Source organism: Mizuhopecten yessoensis, unplaced genomic scaffold (genome assembly GCF_002113885.1).
Source record: "Mizuhopecten yessoensis strain PY_sf001 unplaced genomic scaffold, ASM211388v2 scaffold6505, whole genome shotgun sequence".
In the NCBI taxonomy this organism is placed as follows: Eukaryota; Metazoa; Mollusca; class Bivalvia; order Pectinida; family Pectinidae; genus Mizuhopecten; species Mizuhopecten yessoensis.
The window spans coordinates 1041374-1068205 of record NW_018406583.1 but is presented as its reverse complement, the minus strand read 5'-3'; the positions used below and the strand labels follow the sequence as shown (position 1 = coordinate 1068205).

Genomic DNA, 26832 nt, shown 5'->3' with positions numbered 1-26832 from the left:
GTTCATAGATGAATCTAGTCAGTGACTAGGGAACATTTCTATTGTGTGAGTAAGTCATTTAAAAAAAAATACAAAATTTAGTATTATATCAGTATCATGCTGTGTTAGTTAGCGTTTGAAAGGGGAAATAAAATAGGCTAGTGATCCTTTGAATTTATTTCAATCAAGAATGTTCATTTCTCATCATGGAGACGTGGAATCTCCATGAGTCGTAGACTTCCGGTGTTGCCTTTCGCTATATAGCATGTGGTGCTACTTACAAACCTTATATTACCACCCAGCGGACATTAGCTCATGCAACTCTCTCCATGAATCCATGGAAATGTTTGAGTATTTTATTCGTTGCCTACCAACAGGTGTTCCATCATTAAAATATTTTCACAGAATTCTCCGACATATTTGTAGATTTAGGTTTTTACTTTCTTTGGTGTTAAAAAAACACCTATTACTATGAAGTCTGTACAGCACAAGAATGAATCTAGTAAGAATTTTCCTGGGCGCAGATAAAAAAACAGAAAATGAGGAGGGCACTATTATTGCAGGACAGTTTCATGAGTAATATGCTGATTGATTTTTCAATGTTTTCAAGAAGTTGAAATTAATTCATTTTAAATAAGTGTCACCTTGTTACAATTTATTAACAACTTTTGCCTTTTGTCATACACCAAGTAAGTCTTCAGATATTAAATCTTGTAAATATATATTTATATATATATAGAAGTATGTGTCAATGAGTTGTGGCCTGTATTTTGTCTAACACCAACAAAGTCTTCAAACATTGATATGCAGATTGGTAAATACTATGTAGAGAAATCATTATCATGACTTGCCTTTTCTTAATTCTGACTTTTGTTCGTTGGAGAAATTGTTGTTTTGTGTGAAACGTAGCTACAGCCTTTTTGAGTACTAAATTATGCATGGGGTGTCTTCAAAACCGAAAAATATTTTCGAATGTTTCAAATGAGCATAAAATGTCAGGTTATCTATTAAATTCTGTGGTCTGTATTTTCAATTTTCAATTTTAAAATACTTAAATGACGTTATAAGTTAATAAATTCTGTATGTTTAATATGGTTATTGATAAAGTAGATGGGGAACATTTTCCTGATTGAACACAACCCAGGAAAGCTAGTGGCCATGAAGATTCAATCAATCTAATTTTTTCAACTTTATTTTTTTTATTGAAATTTGTAATTAAATACCTAAATCAATTAACAACATTGAAGTTAAAATACATTACTGTTTGTGCCTACATTTTTTGTATCAGCAAGGCAAGTGTATATGGTGATTTGAGAGTGTGTTATCATTATGTAGATGGTGAAACAAGCTTAGAGTTACCTCCCTTGGTTACTATTTTTGTCATAGAAATGTTAATGTCTATTTATTACCAAGTAGGTTTTTAATTTATTTTGTTCACTTTTTGAGAGCATATCTTAGTTCAGAGATTCAAGTGCTTTTGTACAATTAAAGCTTTTAGGTCTGTGATAACATAAGTTGATTGTACTGCACTAGAGCATTGCTTTGAGTTATTGGAGTTATCGGAACAATTTGTGGTTCTCCTAATTTGTTTTGTTATATGCCTTACTCCGAATCGTTTTTGTTGACAGCTGTTTGCCAAATATTGTAATGTAATTCTAATGAACCTATTTCAAAAATTCAGCTCAGAATTCAACCTCAAATTTTTCATCTTTATTATTTTTAATTCAATCTTTACACAGTATTTCAAGTGTTAGTGATGTAATTAACATGTCTGTTGTGAATATAGCTCATGTGTGACTTTATAACAGAAATTCCTGTGTTTGTTACAATTATAACCTAGCTAAACTTATGTTTGTATCAGTTAATAAGATAATCTCTAATGTTTATGATAGTTACTGAAGAGAATCTCGTGTTTGAAACAGTTTTTGCAGAAAAGTTCTTGAGTATGTAATTTACCACAGAGAATCTCTTATGTTTGTGAGTAACTAAAGGGAATATCTCATATTGGTAATTTACCACAGAGAATCTCTTGTGTTTGTGAGTAACTAAAGGCAATCTCTCATATTGGTAATTTACCACAGAGAATCTCTAGTGTTTGTGAGTAACTATATTATAAAGGGAATCTCTCATATTGGTAATTTACCACAGAGAATCTCTTGTGTTTGTGAGTAAAGAGAATCTCTCATATTGGTAATTTACCACAGAGAATCTCTTGTGATTGTGACGGTTACTTAAGAGAATGTCTCTTGTGTTTGAGTGTGGAATATTAGACTGTTGAATTAACTCATTCACCCCTACATTTTTAAATTGGACTTACCCAGTCTTTGATATGGTAAGGTTCAAATGTGACTTAAGGGGTGAATGGGTTAATAAGAACAGGAAGTAGCATTTTGTCTTGTTAACTTATTATAACAAATCATTATTTACCATGATGTTCTGGTACATAGAGATGTTTGTGAAATATTGACTAATTTTAATTAACATTTTAAGTAATTTTAGTTGAGTTTAAAGTAATGTTACAGTAACAAAACCTCTCCAGATCATTTGTGTATATGTTATTTTACAATATATTTGACTTGCTCAAAACCACCAATATTTTATCAAAGACAGATTCTGTTAAAAATTAGATATTCTTCATATGTCTTTATGCAGCTTACAATTGAAAAGAAATTTAACCACATATTCTTCCACTGTGTCGCACTGTCTGTGTAGACATTGGATGGCTTGCGATTATCAATGCAGAACTGATTTTTCACAGATCATACATCAAAATGCTTCATTAAATTGCGTGTTCAAATAATTGGTTACTAGTTTGATGTTCTCATTAAATGAGACCAATACAAGACTCCAGTGTTTGTTGTTTATGACAATACAAGACTCCACTGTTTGTTGTTAATGACAATACAATACTCCAGTGTTTGTTGTTAATGACAATACAAGACTCCAGTGTTTGTTGTTTATGCCAATACAAGACTCCAGTGTTTGTTGTTTATTACAATAAAAGACTCCAGTTTTTGTTGTTTATGACAATACAAGACTCCAGCGTTTGTTGTTTATGACAATACAAGACTCCACTGTTTGTTGTTAATGACAATACAACATTCCAGTGTTTGTTGTTAATGACAATACAATACTCCAGTGTTTGTTGTTTATGACAATCCAAGACTCCAGTGTTTGTTGTTTATGAGATACAAGACTCCACTGTTTGTTGTTTATGTGATACAAGACTTTAGTGTTTGTTGTTTATGACAGTACAAGACTCCAGTGTTTGTTGTTTATTACAATAAAAGACTCCAGTTTTTGTTGTTTATGACAATACAAGACTCCAGCGTTTGTTGTTTATGACAATACAAGACTTCAGTGTTTGTTGTTTATGACAATACAAGACCCCAGTGTTTGTTGTTTATGACAATACATCACTCCAGTGTTTGCTGTTTATGTGATACAAGACTCCAGTGTTTGTTGTTTATTACAATAAAAGACTCCAGTTTTTGTTGTTTATGACAATACAAGACTCCAGCGTTTGTTGTTTATGACAATACAAGACTTCAGTGTTTGTTGTTTATGTGATACAAGACTCTGGTGTTTGTTGTTTATGTGATACAAGACTCTAGAAAGTGTTTGTTGTTTATGACAACACAAGACTCCGGTGTTTGTTGTGTATGAGATAAAAGACTCCAGTGTTTGTTGTTTATGTGGCACAAGACTCCCGTGTTTGTTGTTTATGACAATACAAGACTCCAGTGTTTGTTTATGAGACAATCCTCAGGCTTGCTGCTCCTACAGCTCCTCATATAAAACTCATCGTTGGTTTTGTTTAGTTTGTGTGCCTTACATTCTGTTTACAGCTATGGTCATTTAAGGACGTGCCAAGTTTTGATGGTAGGGAAACCAGAGTACCTGGAGAAAACCACCGACCTGTGGCTAGTACATGTACTTGGTGACTGCCCCACAATGGCCTCAAACCCGTGACCTAGTGGTCAAATACCTTAATCACTCTGCCACTGTGGCTGCACCCCTCCCATCGTCTGTAATGAGATTCAGTAGTCTGGTACATACATGGGAAGTCTCCCTATATTTTACAGTAAAAACTTCTGAAGAACCAGAATATTTCTGTGGGGGAAAAATCTCCCTTCCAAAAGTTTGATCTCCGTACCTGTGGGGGGAAAAAATCACCTATCCTGAAATTATTTGTTATGGCTGGCATTTCCTAGAACTGATTGGAACAAGATGGAAAAATGAAGTAACAAGTTCAAAATTTTAAAATAATTTATTACAGTTATAATGTTAACATATGGTTTGTGAAGTTACATACCTACTGAACTATAAATGTTACTGACTGCTGTATAATACAGCATCTGTAGTAAGTATGTGGAAGAGAAACACGTGGTATTGTTGTACAAAGTATTACAGCTTTATACAATGTTATAGCATTGTACACTAGTATTACAATGTTGTACTGCTGTATTACAGAATGGTACTATATTACTACAATATTGTACTATGTTATTACAGAACTGCACAGTGTTTTAAAATTGTAGTTTTACATTTTGTAGTGTTATAGCATTGTACTCTGCCAAGTTCAGCTGTATGTTAGTGTTATAAGCCTTATTACAGCATGTATTGTTATAGCATTGTACTTTACTTAGTCCAGCTGTATCTTAGTTTTATAAGCCTTATTACAGCATGTAGTGTTACAGCATTGTACTTTACTTAGTCCAGCTGTATCTTAGTTATATAAGCCTTATTACAGCATGTAGTGTTACAGCATTGTACTTTGCTAAGTTCAACTGTATCTTAGTGTTACAAGCCTTATTACAGCATGTACAAAAGTGTTACAAGCCTTATTACAGCATGTACAAAGTGTTACAGCATTGTACTTTACTAAGTTCAGCTGTATCTTAGTGTTATAAGCCTTTTTACAGCATGTACAAAGTGTTACAGCATGTACAAAGTGTTACAGCATGTACAAAGTGTTACAGCATTGTACATGTCTATGAAATGAAATCCAACAGTTACCCTCCAATATCACATATCTTCTCATTCCCATTGATTCTGTCATAACATAATTAAGGTCACTGTATGCACCACTTCACAGAGGATAGCGTTGACTTGTCCTGTAGAGCTGCGATCTCAGAGTAATGCTTGGATTAAAGATAGAAATTAATGATGCTGCAGCGTAGTGACAAAATTGACTGGGTTTAATCTCAGATTCACTCTCTTTGATAACATGCAAAGCACATGTACCACTGTCACTATGATTGATCAGTTTTTGATGCCTGGAACCAAATAGCTAACTACATGTGAGCCTTAGATAATTGATTTATGTTTAAATTTTATTCATTTTACAAAAAGTATGAAACAAGTTTTTCCATTTTATTTTAATTCCTCCTGTTGGTTTAGTCTTAGTGTAAGAGGAGATGGGAGTATCTTGAGAAAACTCCTATGGTCAGGCAGGTGATCCAATCCTTCTCGCATCTGATTGAGGAATCAAACCCTGGCGGTCTTGGTGAATATGCTACTTAATGCCCACCAGACCATATTGATAATCAATTTTTCGAATAATATATTCAGAGGGTGCAGAGTACATATGTGATATTAAGAACGAAACCCCTGGAATATGAAGACGCATTGTTTAGTGTTGAAGCATTATGCAGAACGGGAAAAGTGGCGAGAAACAAACATTGCATAAAACATGAGATAAGCTATGTTGATTATCGCATACAGAACAGGGATAATGAAATCTTGATTTTGCGTCAGATTCAACTTCTATACAGAATTTGTTTGACAACAAAAATGAGTTGTTTTTAAACAAAATTGGAACAAACAAACTCCTTTCTACTTGTATACATTGTACCTGATAAATCGTGGAAGCGGCATGTTTAGATAAATTTGCCTCCAGGATGAGACGATGCAGGTCAACTGTCGAGACATAATAAAACGGTTGCATATGAATGTAGTGTATATATTACTTCGGTACAGACATAACTAATAGCGTAGCCACTCAAAACACAACCAGCAACTCATAATTCACACAGCAAGTCAGTAACAACGGCCAGCGTAAATATTTCATACAAATAAGTGACAGCTTATAAAAAATGCCAACGAAAATGTCTGATTATGTCGAGACAAACATGTGTATTTGATAAAAATACTGGGTAACAAACTCTCTTAGCTAATTCTCTTCCATGACAAACAAGTATACTAGCGTAGATCATTCAGTGGCATCCATAAAAACTACTTCTCTAGAAAGTAACTTTTTAATGAAATTTTACTTTGTTAACAACAAAATTAATGAACCACTGACATATTTTTACTTTAAAATACACTTTCAGCAAAGAAATGTACATCTAATAAGAATGTCACACTTGACCTCTAACCCCACAAAATCTTTCACAAATGACCTCTTACTCATATCCAATCAGAATATCACATATGACCTCTAACCCCACTCAAGCTGAATTAAAAGTTTGCACACAATAGGCTAAACTTTGTGATAATAATACAGTTTAAAATAGAAGTATCACTTCTAGTTGATAAAATCAATATAGATATTGAGTAAATAACAGATTTAGAATGTACTTTGAATATTGACAGTTTTATGATTTCATGACCACACTTGTTTCATTCAAGTGTGCAACCAAGTAAACATTTCAAAATACAATGTATCTCCTATGACAAGTTTACATACCTTGCCATTATATATATAATTAGGTTCCAATTAAGGTAGTTAGTCCCATTGCTCTATGTTTTATCTCCAATAGAGAAGAATTCCAAATTGAATTTGGAGTTTCTTGCATATTTACTCAGGGAAAGTGTGCGTTATAATTTCAAAAAATACTTAATATCTGAGCAATGGTGATCAGTTATCTGGGACTCTTGACTATAAAGCAGGCAGATTTCCACTGCACTGTTGTTATCATATTTTTATGTTTATACAACATTACTGTGAGCAATTTTTGAAATGTTCTAACTCCTTAAAAAAACCTGCAATCTATAAAGTCTTTCTAGAGATGTTGAGGAATTCCAAAGGGAAATAGTTTTTAAACACATGCATACAGCAGAAAGTGGAGGGGCTCTCAATCGTAAAACGGGGTCAAAGTTCAAAGGTAACATTACCAGCTCTACTAGCAAGGTCACCACCACACACGTGCTATAGTACATAGTTTATATCACAGTTTATTCATGAAAATACAAGTAACCTGTACAATATGACAAACTGACCCTTGTTATATAATTTAATCACATGTGAATTCTTTCGTTATGAATTAATTCTTGCTGAAAGGATCATGGGCAAATATCTGCATGATATTGATGCGAGAAACCACTGCAAAAAATTAGTAAGAAAATAACCGCTCTTACTTAACCCTTTCACCACTGTAGACCATAATGGACTCTTCCATATCAATGCATTGTAGAGCCTACTTAAGTTACATAGGGGTAAAAAGGTTAATCCTTAAATATGTGTGGCTACAGAAATTTTGTGTGACTGATTCAATGGAAAAGACCTGCTATAGAAAGACTTTGTTCATCCATCTGCATTTAAAATTGAATGAGGGCAACGTTGACGCGTTTCATAGAATGTTATAGGTTAAGAAAAAAACGTTAAAAAATATTATTTTGCAGTAGCATCGTACACTATTATCACACTTTTGACACTATCAAACCATCATAAAATGATTAAATCAGGTTTCGATCAGCCATCACACCTACACTATTTGAAAATTTGATGTGACAAACAAAACTAATGCCAACCTCTGAAAAAGACGTCTTTCAGTTAGTGTACAATTTAGAGTCAACAATTCACGCGGATTTATATCTACATTTGCACCCAATTTCATTCTTCAATCTAACATACAACATATATATTACTCTCCCTGGCCAAGCCAAGCACTGCTTTATTTAGCTAGTCTGGGGAGTTTGATTTTATGTCTTGTATTAGGATAAATCACATAGCTTTTGTCTTTGTCTGATTCTTTCCCGATATTCGTAGATCACAGAATCCGACTCACAGGCCTAAGATGGCCAATTACGCACCACTACTGACTTAGAATGGTCCCATACATACAAATGTACTGTGTAATCCTCCACTTGGTACAAATGCCTTAAACATGGGACTCTCCATACCCACTACACAGCACTATATACTCCCAATGAAACCATGGCTTCCTCGATATCTTGAGTTTTCCTGGAAACATCCGAATATTGGTATTTTCATATTATATATAGTTTGGAGCTGGTATCGTGGGTCAGTTAATGTCTGTATACAATTTATGTAGTAAATGTATGTCAGTCTCTGTGTTCAAGTTTACACATTGCATGTGGCTTAACTTTGATCTGTCTATTGCAGTCCTATGCCACGATAGGCTACTGGCATTTGCTGTAGTCACTTTGTTAAGGTTGTTTGTAATTACTGTAATTACTGACAGTAATCATGTAATTACAAAGAGTATTTACAGTTAGTGGTCTGTACACTAAACAGACCATGAGCCGTACACACCTGGAGATTGACACACCTGGAATCTAATCTGCACGCTAGCATTCCACAGAAATGGCATTCACAGCAGTATAAGCCAGCATTCCAGGCTGAAAGCTACATGTTAACTGATGGTCAAGCACAGTAATTCTTTTTCAGCTGGACAGTGGTCACTGTGATGGACATTGCCTGTTTCCAGGTTTGTTGTAAGCAGGTGTTGGCCAGTCTGGAAGACTATGGAATTTTGGAATGGATTTCGGGACATACTCCACAACACTACAGCGAAACCTCCTGTCAAGATCGTTTAGAGTTACTTCCCTTCTTCCCAGGCTGTGTGTTGAATTTCTTAGCTTTGTCTTCGGCTCTCCTGAAAATATTCAGATTCATCTTAATGCTTGACAATGACAACCGTCAGAGTATTCCGTCTTTGCGTATTGCAGAGTTATCTTCTCTTGTGAGCAGGTAATGATTGTTTTGTCATTGGTTTGTGTGAGAACATTACGTCGTTTTCTCAAAAATTGATGACATTACTCTAAAAAACAAATGACGTAACAATCAATCCCTGCTCACAAGAGAAGATAACTCTGCAATACGCAAAGACAGAATAGTACATTTCCTGCGTAAATGAATGTATATCCAATTTTATTTTAGAAGACTTGTGACACAGACTCCAATAGTAGAACATTTTCAATAAATCAAGATGGAAACAAACTTTTATATACGGACGTACACATATTTATAAACTTTGATATACTGAACTGCTCCCCGCTCTACTGTTTATAGTATTGAGAGATAAAACATCTGAAGGGAGTTTCTCACACAGGATTAAATGGAGAAATAATCTGATTTTTTATCTCTGACCCAATAAATTATATCAATTCCTGGTTACATTTGAAACTCTTCTTTAACAGCATACAACATCAGCTGGTACAGAGGAACCTGCCTTTACTGACACTATTTTGTATATATATAGCGAAACCTTTTTAACCCAACACCCTGTGAGATATCCAAACATTGGTGGGATTAGACAGAGTGTCAGTATAGACAGGTTCACTTTGGAAAATCTTTCAAGAAATGGGCTTACAGAAAAGGCTAAGTTTGTTATGAACACAATGTGGAAATGGAAACTTATTTTGCAAGCTTTCGAAAACGTCTTTTGCATTTGTCAAGCAAAGAGTACTCTTGGGCACTCTTTGCTTGACAAAGGAAACAGACGTTTTCGAAAACTTACAAAATTCCTATTTGTATTCAAAACAAACTTAGCATTTATCATACATACCAAACTGATGAGCTTCATTCTAAATAGGCGATTACAACAGTATAATACACATGAAAGATGTCAGAATACTCAGGGATCAGATTAGACAGGTTTAGCTGTGTAATTTTCGGCAGTAAAGTCAAAAGACAGATTCTCAAGTTTTAAAAATTACGTTCAGACTTCATCGTGTCAGTCATGGTTATACCTTGTGAGATCCTCGATGTCCACCAACATGGAATCCTGGCTCATGTGTAGCTCGTCACGCTCCATTAGAAGGCGCACCAGATCCTCATTCAGCTCTGTAAAATCAACACCCAATGGTCACTAGGATTTTCATTAAGAACAGGAGACAGGACAAAATATCTAACAGGACAAAATATCTAACAGGAGACAGGACAAAATGACTGGTGCAGTCCTGATTTTTGGTGTGTTGGCATTATACCTTGTGCTAATAGGTTTTATGTAAAAGTTTTGCAGGTTAAAAAGGTCATTTGGCCTGTTCTAATAAAAGTTACTGAAAAACACATTTGTTCAAGGTTCCAGAGGCCTGAGGCCACTTCACAAGCATTTAATCAAGGCAATGAAATTTGGTAAAAATCAAGATAATAGACGGAGATCACCGAACAATTACTGACTCAAGGTCACTATACAGTCAGTGGCTTAATGACCTCTATTGGTATAATTAGGTCAAGGTGATTGTAACTGACCCATATTCAGCATATTTGGCTCAAAGTCACTATACAGTCATTTACCAAACGACCTCTATTGGTGTAATTAGGTCAAGGTGATTGTAAGTTGATATAATTAGGTAAAGATGACTAATTAAGTCAAGGTGATTGTAACTGACCCATATTCAGCATATTTGGCTAAAAGTCACTATACAGTCATTGACCAAATGACCCCTATTGATATAATTAGGTCAAGGTGATTGTAACTGACTCATCGTCAGCATGTTTGGCTCAAAATCACTCCAACATTGACTCAATTAAGTTAACTCTAATGTACCCTTGTTTATCAAGATCTGTATCCCTGACTCAGTGTCACCATCTCTGACACAAAGTGGCACTCACGATCAGACTGTTTCTTACTTTCTATCTGTGAATGAAGGTCGTTGACAAGAACTTGTAATTGTGCCAGGTTCATCTCGTGGAGAGGTTTGTTGCCCCAGGACATAATTCGGTCCCCCAGCAAAGGAAGACCAACCTGTAAAAGAAAACAATTTCATCATCAGCCCTCTACCTAAGTACATTTTTCCTCTAAAGTGTGAATTTATCACCCTTACAACATTGCTTCAAAAGCAAAACATTTAAATCAATTTTTTATCATCAAGAATCTGTCCTGAACTTGTATTACCTTTGTCTTGTCTAACAGTTGGTCTGTATAATAATCCCCAATGGTCTGACTTTCTCCAACACTTCACAAGCACATTCCCATTTTTGGAAATAGAAGTTAAAATTGGTCTTGATCTAACTCAAGACAGCTGACATGCACCTTTATTCTGAAAATCTCAGCTCATCATAAAAAGTCTGTCTGTGCCATCACTTCATGCGGCACATTACAATAGGACTACATTATTTATGTTGACACATGCGTAAAAATTTGCACCATTATTTGTCTTATGCTTGTATCATTTAGTTACGTTAGGCAAGAGTAGCAGAAAAATAATCAATAACTCCCGAGTGAGAAACATCAACCCTTAGGATAAGATTTATGAGGTTTGGCACTCTGCAAAGTCTCATTCTAAACTTCGAAAATCTTTCCCTGGGATTGAAATTTCTTTCTGCATCACACACGAGTGATACATTCCATTAGTCTCTCAGCCTGACAAGTACATAACACCTTGGGGGGGATCATCGACTACAAATTTCTTTGAAGACATCATGCAATTTTGTCTCCACATGAAGGCCATGAAAAACTGATCTGGTCTTGACATCGACTACATTTCTTAGAATTTAGAGCCACAGACAAGTTTAGTCGATACCGACGATTAAGGTTTCCGTTTTAGTGGATTACACAACACCGTCTTATAGACATAGTAGAACAACGGTTTTGGATAAGAACTTACGATGTCAGTTACAGGCGATTTCTTCTTCATCTGTTTCTCGACCTCCAGCTGCATATGAGCCATAGTACTTGCCTGCAAAGAAAAGAGAGGTTTGTTTGTCAGACATGTTTTTAACCTTCATGGATCTGCTGTAAAAAGAAACTAGCACATGATGATGTTTTCTTTGGTTCGGGGAAGTTTTGAGTGAAACAATAAAATGATACAATAACTCAAGTAATCGAAGAATTACTCCACAACCTTAACAGAAAGTTTAAATAGTACAGATTTTTTACGTTGGACAGGTTTCTTAATTCATACCATTATTTATAACTAAAACCAAAAAGGAATTTGACGTGTGATAAGAAGACATTTGTTAACCTTTTCAGTCCAATATTAACACTAAGACCACAATACATCAATGCTACCACTTAGGGTGTCGGTGATTCATTGAGGGACGTAACAACTGATTGGTTTTAAAAAAATCCCTCATATCTTTACCAAATGTTCTTTGTCTTTCACAATGACCTTTACCAAACATCCTTTGGATGACCTTTACCAAATGTCCTTTGCATGACCTTTACCAAATGTCCTTTGCATGACCTTTACCAAATGTCCTTCGCATGACCTTTACCAAATGTTCTTTGTCTTTCACAACGACCTTTACCAAACATCCTTTGCATGACCTTTACCAAAAGTCCTTTGCAGGACCTTTACCAAATGTTCTTTGAATGACCTTTACCAAATGCTCTTCCCAAACATTAGCCTTATGTGACATTTTAGATCTCTTACTTTAAGAATATGGCGGTATTCTATAGTACAGCTGTAATTCCATGCTGTAATCTACAGCACACCAGTAACTTCTTGTTACCTCATGGCTGTAACCAATGTCTGTGTCTGATGTGACATTTTAGATATCTTACTTTAAGAATATGGCAATGGTCTACAGTACAGCTGTAATTTCCATGCTGTAAGCTACAGTACAGCAGTAACTTCCTGTAACTAACTCATAGCTGCTACCAGTACATAATTTGTCTGATGTGACACCATACATTTCTTACTTCAAAAACATGGCTGTAATTTAGAGATGCTGTAACTTCTAGGCTGTAATCTTTAGTACACAAGTAACTTCCTGTAACCTCATTGCTGTAACCAGTACCGAGTCTGATCTCTCACTGTATTTCTCCATCCCTTACAATGTTATCACTTCCTTCCGCATATAAATTGTAGACGAACCATTTACATATAAAGAGCCTGAGACTAGTTGTTATACATCTCAATAAAACCTAGTCCCCTATCACGGTATCCCCTGGTGCTAAATCCTAGGTATTGGTACCCGCTCTGACTTAAGCTGGTAAGATAAATATCCTGGTAGTAACTCCTTGCTATTTTCCAATTGTTCTTTCTTTTGACCTAGTTGCAGCCTTTTAAAGTACTTTATCTATCAACCCCGAGAATTATTTATGTAACTTTTGTTCCAGCATTGACCTAGATTCTGCTTTATGCTTTAGCAACAATTCCCCAAACTATCACTACTGGTATCAGACTCAACACTTTTCAACATTATTCCTTTCTTAGAAAACCATTTTAAAGAGTACTCCCTATAGTTATGACCCATGACACAACTCACTAAAAGCTGCATCACAATTTTACTAGCGGCCTGATGCCTGAAGATACAATTCTGCATTGTGTCAGAGCCAGTGAATATTTTCAATAGTTTTTATGAAAATACATTGTATAGGTTGCTAGTTCTTTAAAACATGCATAGTGTGTCATTAAATAATTGTGTTTTCCCTTTTTTTGCTGAAATTGTTAAGGAAATACTGGTTATGCTTAACCTGTTACAAGTTACTTTGGGCAAAGTAACGCTCAGAAATAATTGCATTTAATTATCAAACTTGTCAATGGCTTCACACCTCCTAATGCCAAAGGGGGATACACCCATCACTGAGTTCTGTAATGTTCAGATCAGTCCCCTTTGCAGAATGATGCTTTGATAAAATTTGGTTAAAATCCCTCCAGCTGTACTGAAGGATAAGTGTTTAAAGATTTAGCTTTATTTCTCCTCTTGGGCCCCATCACCTAGCCTCCAGGAAGGCACATCCTGTTAGCCAAGTTCCATTGGTGCAGTGTTGCTTCATACTAATTTGGTTATAATCTGTTAACCTATACTGAAAGAGTAGCCTTTAGTATATAAACTATGTTGCTCTTAATTTGGTTCTTGCCACTGTCTCAAGTGATGAGACACCTTATGTAAAGTCCCGTGGCCTAGTTACACTTAAGATTGAATTTGGTTAAATCTCCTTCATCTGTACAAAAAGGCTTTTACTCTAATAGGATCCTGTTTGTCTGCCTATTTTGGATTTTCTTTTCTTTTATACTAAGTATCATTGGTCAAGCCAACTTATCTTAAAACCCTTCATATATACTGATGCAGTCTTTTCAAGATTAACCTTTATTTCTCCTATAGGGCCCTGGCCCTCTGCTGCATGGGGGAAAACTTTTTTTTATACAACATTAAGTGTTGTTGGCCTTATAACCTTATGATTAATTACTTACATCTAAACTGAATGAGTGTTTCTGAAAATTTACCTCTTTTTCTCCAATTTGGACCTGCTTAATTTCTCTGCCTCTTGGGGGCCAAAGTCTTTCTTTTATACAACACTAAGTAACGTTGGCCGGGCCACCTAACCAGTTATGTTAAAAAACTTCATGAAAACTGAAGGAGTCTTTTTCAAGATTTATCATTATTTCTCATATTGGGCCCTGCCCCTCTGCCCCTTGTGGCAAAATCCATCTTTTATACAAAAATTAGTCCCAGTTTCCAAATATTGATCTTTGATCTATCCCAAAGTTTGGTTTGACCTACCTTGACTTGACTGAAAATGAGGCTGGCACCTAACTCTGTTGTACGATCGACTAATTGCAGTGATATGGCGTGAACCACGAACCATATATAAATTTCCAATCAGCTATCATTTACCAACCATTAACATAACTTACAGGCCAGTTATTTCTGCTGATGAGGCCTATCCCATGATGCAAGGATCAATGGTTTCAGTTGCATCTGATTCCCTTCGGATACGAAGATGTACGTACGTAATTATACCTAGGACATTTTCTCCGTCTGACAAGGCCACAATTACGCGCAGCAATTTTTAACAATACTGCAACAAATCTATTACATGTTTATTCCGGTTGTCCTATTTTCTTACAAACCAATGCCATCAGTTACCCACGGCTGGTTTTATTACATTGCCGTTCATTCACTGGGAGATATATATATATATATATATATCTGAAAAATTTATGTTTTTATTCTGTATTTTCCTTCGCAAGGACTTATTTATTTATTATCTACTATATATATATATATATAGATCTATTACCTGTGTCTGTCCGAACATGACATGTGACCAAATTAAGGACGGCTGCCAGATTATTTCATCAAAGCTGACATCTCATTAATGACTTGTGTAGGCAGTTGCTCTTCTGAATCACAGTAGCCAATAGATACGAGTACTCTGTTTTTCCTGTAATATGCCCAGGGGACATGACACATAGTCTCTGGCTCAAAGTAAGGGGGTGGGCTTATTGCAGGACAATGACACAATATTTATTTGCATTTCAGCCGAACTGCTTTAATAAAGGTGAGCCTAAATTATCATGCATGCAGGGCTTATTGCTGGATAAATATGGTATGTGCTATCTAGTATCTGACCACACCAAACAAGATTTAACTTTTTATGATAAAACTATATCAGCACTAAAATTTGAAAGAATCTTTTATCAAAATTTCTTTGTAACAACAGTCCACTGAGCAATTTCAGGCCTTTTCTAAGATATGTCTATTTCTAAGTACTTTTCAAGCACTGACCTCCATTTCAGTTGTATGAACCATGTTTTTGTATCAGGACTATTTTGGCCCCTGTTACAGAAATAATTACTTGTGTCAGGACTATTATGGCCCCTGTTACAGAAATAATTACTGGTGTCAGGACTATCATTGCCCCTGTTACAGAAATAATTACTTGTGTCAGGACTATTATGGCCCCTGTTACAGAAATAATTACTTGTGTCAGGACAATTATGGCCCCTGTTACAGAAATAATTACGGGTGTCAGGACTATCATTGCCCCTGCTACAGAAATAATTACTTGTGTCAGGACTATTATGGCCCCTGTTACAGAAAAAGATACTTGAGTCCAAGCTATCGTGACTTGCATGTTATAAAATAATTACTTCTGTTTAAGCTATTTTTCTCCCTGTCTTCAGGTACAGAAATACTAGCTAACTTGTGTTTAAGCTACTTTTATCCACCGTATACAGAAATACTTGTATTCGAGCTATTTCTGCCCACCATGTACAGACATTCTTACTTGTGTTTAAGCTATTTTGCCCACCATGTGCAAAAATACTTGTATTTGAGCTACCCACCATGAACAGAAATACTTACTTGTGCCAGGGCTATTTTGGCTTCCCTTTGGAGTCGGGCTTGTTTCTTAAAGAAATCCTCATCTGTGAGTTGTTTGGCACCAGGTGGCCCGGACTTGCCTGTCCTCTCAGCAGCCATGGACATTTTGTTGTCTGACAAATCTGGATTACTTCCAGCAGCTAAAGAATTTTTGACATCTGTCGAATCGAGTTTGTTCATCATAGTCTGAAAACACAACGAAGACATGCTACACTGACCATATTTGGAGTTACTGCAGAGAAAAGGGATGCCTGGAGAAAAAACTTTTCTAATGAAACTACATCAACTGTGTACCGAAAGATGAACACATTAAGCTGGCAACGAAGGATCACCAGAGAATCTCACTGGCACTAGGGGGTTGATGTCTCAGAGGTTTTTCATTAACTTTTTCTGTTTACATTTGGTGTGTTGATAGAGTCAGGACCAAGGTGCCCCTGATGGAATGATCCATCAACCCCGACACACAATACGCTCATGGGTCTCTGAGGATAGCCATTCTATTCATTTAAATAAGAGCTGCAGGTCGGGTTCTTCATCTTGTTACAGAAGGAAGTGGGTTGTAATCCCCGTAGTCTCACTACGTACATACATGTTCGTATTTGATAACACTCGCAACACTTTTATAGCCTACATCACCATTGGCTTCTCACCAAAATGACCAACTGTTTCTTCAATTTTGTTCCAAATTTCCCTAAATTGGTTCCAAAAATCCATGATGCCCAGGTCAAAACACATCAAATGAATGTTTATATAAATTTTGTAATACTTTCTAAATAACTATATCTTCAATTTTGTTCCCAATTTCCCGAAATTTGTTCCAAAAATCCATGATGCCCAGGTCAAAATACATCAAATGATTGTTTGTATCAGTTTTGTAATACTTTCTAGAAAACTATTTTTTCAATTTTGTTCCCAATTTCCCAAAGATTTTAAAAATCCATGATGCCCAAACGAATATTTAATTAGATAATGCCCCTCGCTTCCTTTGCCAACTCGCTTACTGACAATATATTTCACTGCCTTTTTTCTCTTTTTCTTAAGAATTCCTTTATTATGTTTTCCTCAATTTATCACCAAACCTCTTTATAACGTCAAAATATGTCTGGACAAATGGTGGCAGAATCACAGGGTTTTTAGTGACACTTACTGTACAGTGTATATATACAAACACACAAACATCGAAAGAATTAATTCATGTGTCATATCTAATGAATTCAGACACAGATTCTGTAATATCTTTCAACACTACATTGGATTTCGGGTATTAGTTTCATGCATCATTTTTGAAAAAAATACAAACGTATCAGACATTGAGATATATATACCTACATACTCTAATTTCACTGTTGGATTATGGCAATCTAGTATTCTGTTTAGTTGGTTCATGCATGCTTGTCATGTGACCATATATGACCTTGAACTTAAATATACTGAGTTGCCTGGTATTGTGTCCTTGAACTCTGACACCAGGCTGCCAAGATTTGGTAACCTTGGTCTAGGACCTATTTTGTTTTTATAGTTTTGCGAGTTTGATTGATATTGATGTCAGAATTTTGTGACCTTATAACTCTGACACAATTGGTAATTTGACCTTTGACTGACATATAACAACAGTTTTTTAACTTAAACTTTTAAAAAGTTGTCTGTCATGACATCGTAAACTTGAATTATAGCATAAGTTAAAATTAGTTTGCGTCCTTGGGTTTTTACTTTACGAGTTGCAATACTTTTATCGCTTAAACTTTGACCTTATTACCATGAATGCTTAAACAGACAGATATGCTAACTTGCATATTCGTAACTTATGACCCGCAACTTCCTGCAACAAAAGAATCTAAGATCTCATGGAAATATACCTTACAGAAAACCAAAAAGACAGTCTGTTCATGGTTAGTAAAAAAACATTTCATTTCCAATGCGAAGAGGCTTGACACCAAAAACACAAAACCATAAACCAATATCCTTTTCAAGGTCGCCATAAGAAGGTCTAGAAAATGAAGTTAAAAATTTTCCAAAATGCATAATGAAATTTCAATGGTTAGAGTGTTTGTTAGGGAAGACGGCAGTTGACATGTCATAATTGCACTGTTAATGGTGGGAATAGCTAGGTCTGAGAAATCTGTATCGCTAACACAAGGTCATGCAACTGACTGTGATATTGTCGTTCCAATGATGTTTTAGTTTGTTCACAGTAAGACCATGAAAAACATGGTTCTTCACCCCTGAAAATATCTGTCCAAGAACAAGAACTCATCAAAAATGCATTGACCATGCAAAACCATTCCTGTGAAAGTCGTTGTTATAATGTTATCTCTTAAATAACAAAACCTTGTTACGATAGCATCCCCCATCAAAAAGAAATCATTGTTATAATAGATCCCTCGTCAGAAGTATGTCGTCACATTTAAGTAGCATGCTGTCGTGTGGCCTATATGCTTTGGCCACACAACGAATAAATTGGTATCCTCACCTTATTTTGAAAAAATTTGGAAAGTTTTGAAGAAATCTGTTGAAAAATTTGTAATGCATGTTACTAAAATATACAATTGTGCTTTAACCAACAAAATGGCGTGAAGGTTAGTAATGTAGAAAGCTTGTAACGTACTCGACTACTTCCACAGAATTATTAAAAAATTCTGCAATAAATGCCAGGAAAAACAAACATGAGTTAGCTATTCAAACAAATTTAAACTGTAAAAATATTTAGACCTTTCATCAATATGTAAATGTTGCTAGAATGTGGTATACAGCAAAAATCGATATAAAATTAATGCCCATCATTTCATTTGCCACTTCGTATACTGCCAATACATGTATTTCAAAGTCCCTTTTTCAGGTTTTCTTAATAATTCCTTTATACATTTCCCTCAATTTATCGCCAAACCCCTTTATAACACTAAAATTTCTTTGGACAAATGGTGGCAGTATAGCAAGGTTTTAATATATTTGTTACACTTAAATTTTTGTTACTTAACTCTTTCACTTCATGAACTTTTCCAACATTTGAATTGGAAGAGTCCAAATGTGTCTTAAGGGGTGAATGATTTATTAATAGACTTGTTTGTATCAAACGTGATTGCAAGGCCAAATATTGCAAGTTTCATGTTTTTTAAGCAACCAAATTGAGATATAATACTGTAAAATATTAATGGCAATTTTAGACAAGCACTTTATATAAATCAAATCTCTTTGTCTTTGTACCTTTACTGTGAGAGCATATCACATTACATTTTCGATAAATAAAAACATTCCCTTCCAATCAAAAACTTTTATTTTTCATTATATAAAGAAACCTGAAACATGCAATGTATTTATTTTGGCTCTACTAATAGAAAATTTTAATCTATATTATATCATTATGAAAGCAAAAATATGTTTGTCCTCCAGGGATACAAAACCATTGCAGACATCAAATAGTGTTCGGCATTCACAGAAATACTTAGTTTTATTGCTTAACATTTAACATTTCATGAAACTGTTGAAATCTCAGTACAACTTAAAAAAAAAAAGTTGATTCAGACCCTATTTTTTTCCTTCTAACAGTGTACAGGTAAATATTAAGGAAACAGAAAATAGCCAAGTGGACAATGATTAACCAAACATGGCCAGAAATATCCCTATTTAAGAAAAAACTTATAACTTCTTAATACACACAATATTCATTTAAACAATAATATATGACATTACTTTCTAATGCAGACAAAAACACTGCTATCAGATATTCTGTAGAAAAATAATATTAAATATAATAATAATTTATCCCCGGCAATCATTATGACATAATTTTATAATGCAGAAGAGAAAAAAAATGCAGACTGAGACAAAAGTGTATTGGGTAGCACCTACCAGTATTACCACAGGTTCCGTCTCCCGTAGAACCTAGAACTGACAAGTTCACTTACGGCCAGAATCATCACCACTGCCTCACAACTTAAGTATCCCATCAGGAATATCAACTTATTAAAAATGAATAATTAAAAGAAGCAGACGTACCATAAATCAGACCATGATATAATGATTGTGAGCATGTCACCACTTTTCACGGCAGCCTATCTCCGATGAGCGAGGAGGAAATACCAGGCAAAGCAGACTACTGGCTAGCAACTACAGACGCTTGCATATTGATCACGGTACAACTAGTGACTAATATAAGGACAAGATAGCAGGCCCTTCCCAAACCTGGGCGTGCATCACATGTACAGTGCACTTGGGGAGCTAGCTACAGGGCCTTACCCTTACCTGGGTATGTGTCACATGTATAGTGGACTTGGGAAGCCAGCTACAGGGCCCTTCCCGTACCTGGGTATGTGTCACATGTACAGTGCACTTGGGGAGCTAGCTACAGGGCCTTACCCTTCCCTGGGTATGTGTCACATGTACAGTGGACTTGGGAAGCTAGCTACAGGGCCCTTCTCATACCTGGGTATGTGTCACATGTACAGTGCACTTAGGGAGCCAGCTACAGGGCCTTACCCTTACCTGGGTATGTGTCACATGTACAGTGTACTTGGGGAGCTAGCTACAGGGCCTTACCCTTACCTGGGTATGTGTCGCATGTACAGTGCACTTGGGAAGCTAGCTACAGGGCCCTTCCCGTACCTGGGTATGTGTCACATGTACAGTGCACTTGGGAAGCTAGCTACAGGGCCCTTCCCATACCTGGGTATGTGTCACATGTACAGTGCACTTGGGAAGCTAGCTACAGGGCCTTACCCTTACCTGGGTATATGTCACATGTACAGTGCACTTATGGAGCTTGTTACAGGGCCTTACCCTTACCTGGGTATGTGTCACCTGTACAGTGCACTAATGGAGCTTGTTACAGGGCCCTTCCCGTACCTCAGCATGCATCACATGTACAGTGCACTTGGGGAGCTTTATAGCTACAAGGCCTTAACCTTACCTCAGTATGTGTCACATGTACAGTGCACTTGGGAATTTCGAAGCTAGCTACAGGGCCCTTCCCGTACCTGGGTATGTGTCACATGTACAGTGCACTTAGGGAGCCATGCAGCTACAGGGCCTAGGTTACCCATACCTGGGTATATGTGTCACATGTACAGTGCACTATGTGTCACATCTACTTTTCACTGGGGGATCCAGCTACAAGGCCCTATCCAATACCTTTGTATTTGTCACGTCTTATGTACACTAGCTACAGGCCCTACCCTTATCTGGGCATTTGACATATCTACTGTGCACTTCAGGGGAATGCAATTTTTTATCAAAATGTTCAGACAATTTTTTTCTTTTAAATTGAAATTTTGAAATCTTGTTGCTGATGTTGTAATTAAAATGAAATCAATTTACTGACATTGATATCATAACCAAAGCAGAAACTGACATCATACTCAAACAAAGCGAATTACAGACTTTGTAATGATATCCAAGGCTATTAGTGATGTTGTTATTAAACAAAACTAATAACTGATGTTGTAATCAAGATAAGATCAATTTGATATTTTGACCACTGAAGTCAAATAAATTACTGAACTTGTCATTAGATTTCAATAAACATTGCAAAGTATAGAGAAATCTAAAATTCACCACCTCTGGAGAAAATTTAGTGCATGAAATGGGTCATTCCTCTGTGTATTTTGAGGTACGAGACCTGATTTCAGTACACAACAATATTCTATCCTAAGAGTTGTCGGGTAGAGCAGTGGATAGCGCACTTGCCGGGGTTCGATTCCCCAATTGGACGTGTAAAGGTAGAGGGTCACCTGCCATGTGGGTTTTCTCCAGGTAGTCCGATTTCCTCCCACATTAAGACCCCCCCCCCCGCCCACTAACATCCAGGTCAACAAAAGTAATTAATATAAGTTGAAATAACCTGTTTCATAATTGTTGTAAAATAAATAAAGTTTAAATTTATATTTCATCCCAAGAAGTACTGTATACTGGGAAATTTTTGCCACAGTTTAACTTCCGCCTTTTTACCACATCAATACACAAAACGTGGTAATTGTACGGGACAGCTAGAGTCTATGACATGTGCAATGGACAAAGTGACGCAGTGAATAAAGGGCCATAACTCTGTAAATCATTGAGCATAAAATCTGATTTCAGTGGGATGGTACCCTTAATCGTATCAAGACGTATTCATATAAAGGGCCATAACTCTGTAAATCATGGAGCACAAGATCTGATTTCAGTGGGATGGTACCCTTAATCGTATCAAGACGTATTCACATAAAGGGCCATAACTCTGTAAATCATGGAGCACAAAATCTGATTTCAGTATGATGGTGCCCTTAATCATATCAAGACGTACTTGAATAAAAAAGATTTGGCAATCGTAGGAGAGTATATGAGATATGCCCGGACAAAAAGCGCCAAGTGATGCGCAGGCTGAGTACAAACAGATAGCACTGTTCTGTGACTTAAGTAATTAGCTCGACTTTAAAACAAGACTGCGTAGGAACCTCTGGAGTCTACAGTACAAATTTTACAAAGTCGATGAGGATGTTCATACTTTGATTATTATTGCATCAAATTTTATGGGTTGAGCTTATTTCCTCCCCCCCCCCTTCCCCCTCCCCCCCTACCTCGAAATAAAAATTCTATACACTTTTTATGCATTAAACCACAAAGAAAAAAAAATTATGAAAAAAAAGACATTATACTTTAATTATATTATTTCACCAGTTTCTCCCAAGGGATGTTTTTTTTTGAGATTTAAATTGAAAAAAAACATCTATACACTTTTCAACATAAAAGTACAATGAAAAAACATCTTAAAATAAACATGAGATCAAATTTTAATTATATTCGGGATATGGGGATGAAAGTTTAAGTTGTACACATGTATACTGACCTTGTCCTCCTGGAACAGGTCCGACTTTTGAGGTGAAGATTTAACAGGGTCGGGCTCCTCCCCCGGGGATTCATTCATAAAACAGATCTGTAGGTTCATACCGCTCTGGAGCCTTTTGGAGAGGTTGGGTTTTTTATACGACCTCTCTCCACCGTAGTAATCCTCCTCCAGACCCCCCATGGCCAGCTTCCGACGGATCTCCTCGCGGTCATTACGCTGTGACTGAAATGACAAGAGCACACATGAAGCAGATAAACAAACACACGCATGATTAAGATGGGACGTTGTGTCTAGATGAATATGGATTGGATACTGTTAGATTGCGATGTAATTACAGATAGGCTCCATTGTACTCTAATGGTTCTGTAACATGGAGCAGCAAGATTATAACAAAAAATCTGGAGGGTTTTTAGAAATAAATTTCACATTTGACAGAATACATTTATATCCTCCCTAATGCCACCCACACATCGTTATTACATGCAATCATTTCAAGCTAAACAATCGCTGCGCCTCTAAGAGCCAACAGGTTGTGATTTCTAAAGAGACAAAATGTTGTAACCATCTTTAAAAATCGATGTGTTTCGTAGTAGATTGTAAACATTAATCATCCGAGTTGAGTAAACATTTGACAATTAATGCACGAAACGAAGAAGACAAAACGGTTCAGCCAGCCGTGTATTATATATCGTACCACCTGGTCCCTGGGTAGGTACGACTGGCACCAATAGTGACACAACCAGACAGACAGGATCACTACATCGGTAGCTTTCAGAAATCGTAATCGTGTTGGCACAACTTCTGCGAAACAGTTCTCAAGTTTGAAAATCAATATGTGCACACGATCTGACATAACAAACAAGCAAACGTTTGCTTTTGCTTTTGCCACCTATAGACGTCCTTTTTCGAGTTGCTGCCTTTTAGCTTTTTTTCATAGTCTCTGCCTTATACATTATTTTTCATAGTCTCCGCCTTGTAAATATATATTTCTTTACAGTCCCTATCTTATTAGTTGATTTTTATAGTTGCAGCCTGAAAAGATGAATTTTGCAGTCACCATCTTAAAGTTTCTTTTTAGCGTCTCATAATCTATTTTTAATAGCTCTCACAACAGAAAGTGATTTTGATAGCCTCTTCCTTGTAAGTTTATTTTTAGTCACCATCTGAAGGTTATTTCAATAACCAGTCTTATAAAATAATTTTTATAGTAACCACCTTATATAGTCCCCATGTATAAAAAGGGCAATAACTCTGCTAAAATGATTGAATCTAAACAATAAAATGAAAATTATGCACAATTACATGATAAACTGTTAAAATGTTTAAAGTTTCCCTATCTTCATTGGATGGGTATTATAAAGTAAGTTCAGTATAATTATATGGGATCTATTTACACACCATATTGACGAAACATCTTCTCTAAATGGAAAACAGTTCCCTGACAAGTAATCTCCCTTAACATACCACATTATCCAGTAATCCACCCCGGACGGACCATATATTAATGACCGCTCCCCACAACTGAAGACAAAAGGGTATAGTACCAATGTAACAGTTGTATAATCATGGAGAAGAATTCCACTTGGAGCTTTTTATTTTACTCTGAGTATTTTCCCTTATAAATTTATCAGATGAAGCACAAACAAACACAAAAGGTGGTCAAACAGTGACGTATTAAATGTGTTGCAACATTTCAAGACCGACTGGTCCCTTTGTCAAGCATTTAACACGTACATCGTTTGTGTGGAAAGTTAAATTTGATATTACATATTTTCAAACGGATGAAATCTTATTGTCTTATTGACAGCACAAAAGGAGGTTTTCTGGCTTACAGCTTCTACGTATCCATATCAAGGTATTCATCGATTGTAATTCCCCCCCCCCCCCCATCCCCCCATTATGAAATTTCAGGGGTGAATGAGTTAATGTGATGATACTCGGTACCTTAAAGATATATAACGCATTTAAGAATAATAATTGTGACACTGATTCTAATCCGACATATTAATTAAAGTTTAAAAGATAATGACAACCCCAACAGTATGTTCCTGCGGGTATGTACATATATAAATGAATCGACACTGACATCCAGTTACGAAAAATAGATCAAAGAGACCTTATCCAGGTATACAGCCTCACCTGGTGTCAGTACAAAAGAGACCTGCCAGTTAAGGGAACAATAAAAATATGATAGATTTCAAACATGCATGTAGAAATCACTTTCAAATCTGAATTTCAAAGAAAACCTTAATTGGCAGTGATCCAAAGGATTCAGAACATCAGCGTTGTCACAAGAGAAACAGATAATGATAAAAAAAAAAGCATGGAAAATTTTCTATCGTTTAAATGTACAGCATACTCAGCATGATTTCATACTTGGTGACCTTTTCTAGGTGCGACAATTGTCTGATCACAACAAGGATTTTCTGTCCGTCAGCAAAACTAGATTTGGTATTTATCGATTTTCTGAATGGAACTTGGTGCACAGATTTACAATGAAGCATTGATTTAATTTCAACTTCTAAACAAAATGTTTTTTGATTTTCAAAACTTCGATTAATCATTATTGTAACAAGATTTATTATGTTGTAACAGCATAATGACGATGCAGTTTAATCCCTTTCACCCCTATGTAACTTTAGTAGACTCTTCCATGCATTTATGGGGATTAGTCCATTATGGTCTACGGTGGTGAAAGGGTTAAATGATTTCTTTCAGGGCTGGAAAATAAGGATATCCCAATATTCTGAGACTAGTGAACTTAATCCTTCTGGACTAGTGCGGTTTTAAAAACCACTAGCTCAAATGGCTAATCAAAATTCAATGTTACTAATATCATGTTAAATAATAACTTGACAATGAATTTGCATGGGTTACCGTATAGTGGTATTTGCACAAGAACTAGTGAAATTCGCAACTACCAGCCTGACTAATGAGCTGCTTTTAAAATTAATTTCTAGACTTGCATTTGATTAAAAAATAATTTATATAAAAGATATCAAATTGATGTCTTAATCAATCTGTTATTCCTAAATAATAATAATCAATGTGTGTAAAATATGTACATCACTGCCTGTTGTCTCGGTGTGTCTGCCAGTAGAGATCCGTGGCCCAACCTACCATACAAGATGGATTGTGCTGGCCCAACCACGCCGACAGGGTAAACGTATCATTACCAAACCAAACGAACACGTAAATCAAACCGCACTCTCCCATTTGTCACTTGTATATGCATGAGAGCCAGATCCTTATTGATTCGGAGTTGGAGGAGGAATATGGCAGTAACGATAACATTCGTCCCTGTGGGACCATATTGAAGACAGGTGGAATATGGGTCGGAATATTGGGGGTGAAGACAGTCTCATTTCAGTGTGGTAATTTAGGATAGGGGAAGGATGACGGAGCTTAATGGAAACAATATTTTCTGTTCTCTCTGGAGACCGAAATGTTGATTGGAGAATCTATGAGGACACAAACAATAAATGTTCTAGGCTGAATTATAACCTTCCAGGGTTGTTATCTATTTTAGGTATATAAGGCACTTTGTAAGTGGGGGGTAAGGATCGTCCAATCAGAAGCTTTCTTGGTAGTCCTACTTATCTAATCAAGAACCTTCTATTAAACATTTATATCTATAACTAGCAACATATACATTTCCTCCAAAATTATTGAATTATTCTGATGGAAATCCACAACTCTGATTGAGTTGTCTCCCCTGGACTGGACATAAAATTCAATTTACATACACTTGGCTATAATAATTGTTACATATCCATATCGACAATAA

The 26832-nt window shown here is 36.0% G+C and overlaps 1 protein-coding gene across 5 annotated transcripts in view; it reads right to left on the bottom strand.

The window, feature by feature from the left end:
- Positions 1-4233: 4233 nt before the first annotated feature.
- The window catches only part of LOC110452251 (probable serine/threonine-protein kinase tsuA), a 139597-nt gene continuing 116998 nt past the window's right edge, over positions 4234-26832 (bottom strand). For 4 of the 5 annotated variants that reach the window (XM_021500645.1, XM_021500646.1, XM_021500649.1 and 1 more), the window contains 7 exons: positions 23046-23267; positions 18699-18734; positions 16211-16414; positions 11779-11850; positions 10802-10916; positions 9919-10012; positions 4234-8822 (listed from right to left, as the gene is read on the bottom strand). In XM_021500645.1, the coding sequence (XP_021356320.1) occupies positions 8750-8822; positions 9919-10012; positions 10802-10916; positions 11779-11850; positions 16211-16414; positions 18699-18734; positions 23046-23267 (816 nt within the window). In that variant the 3' untranslated portion in view covers positions 4234-8749. The remainder of the gene's footprint in view (positions 8823-9918; positions 10013-10801; positions 10917-11778; positions 11851-16210; positions 16415-18698; positions 18735-23045; positions 23268-26832) is intronic. The other variant, XM_021500647.1, reaches the window with a different exon arrangement.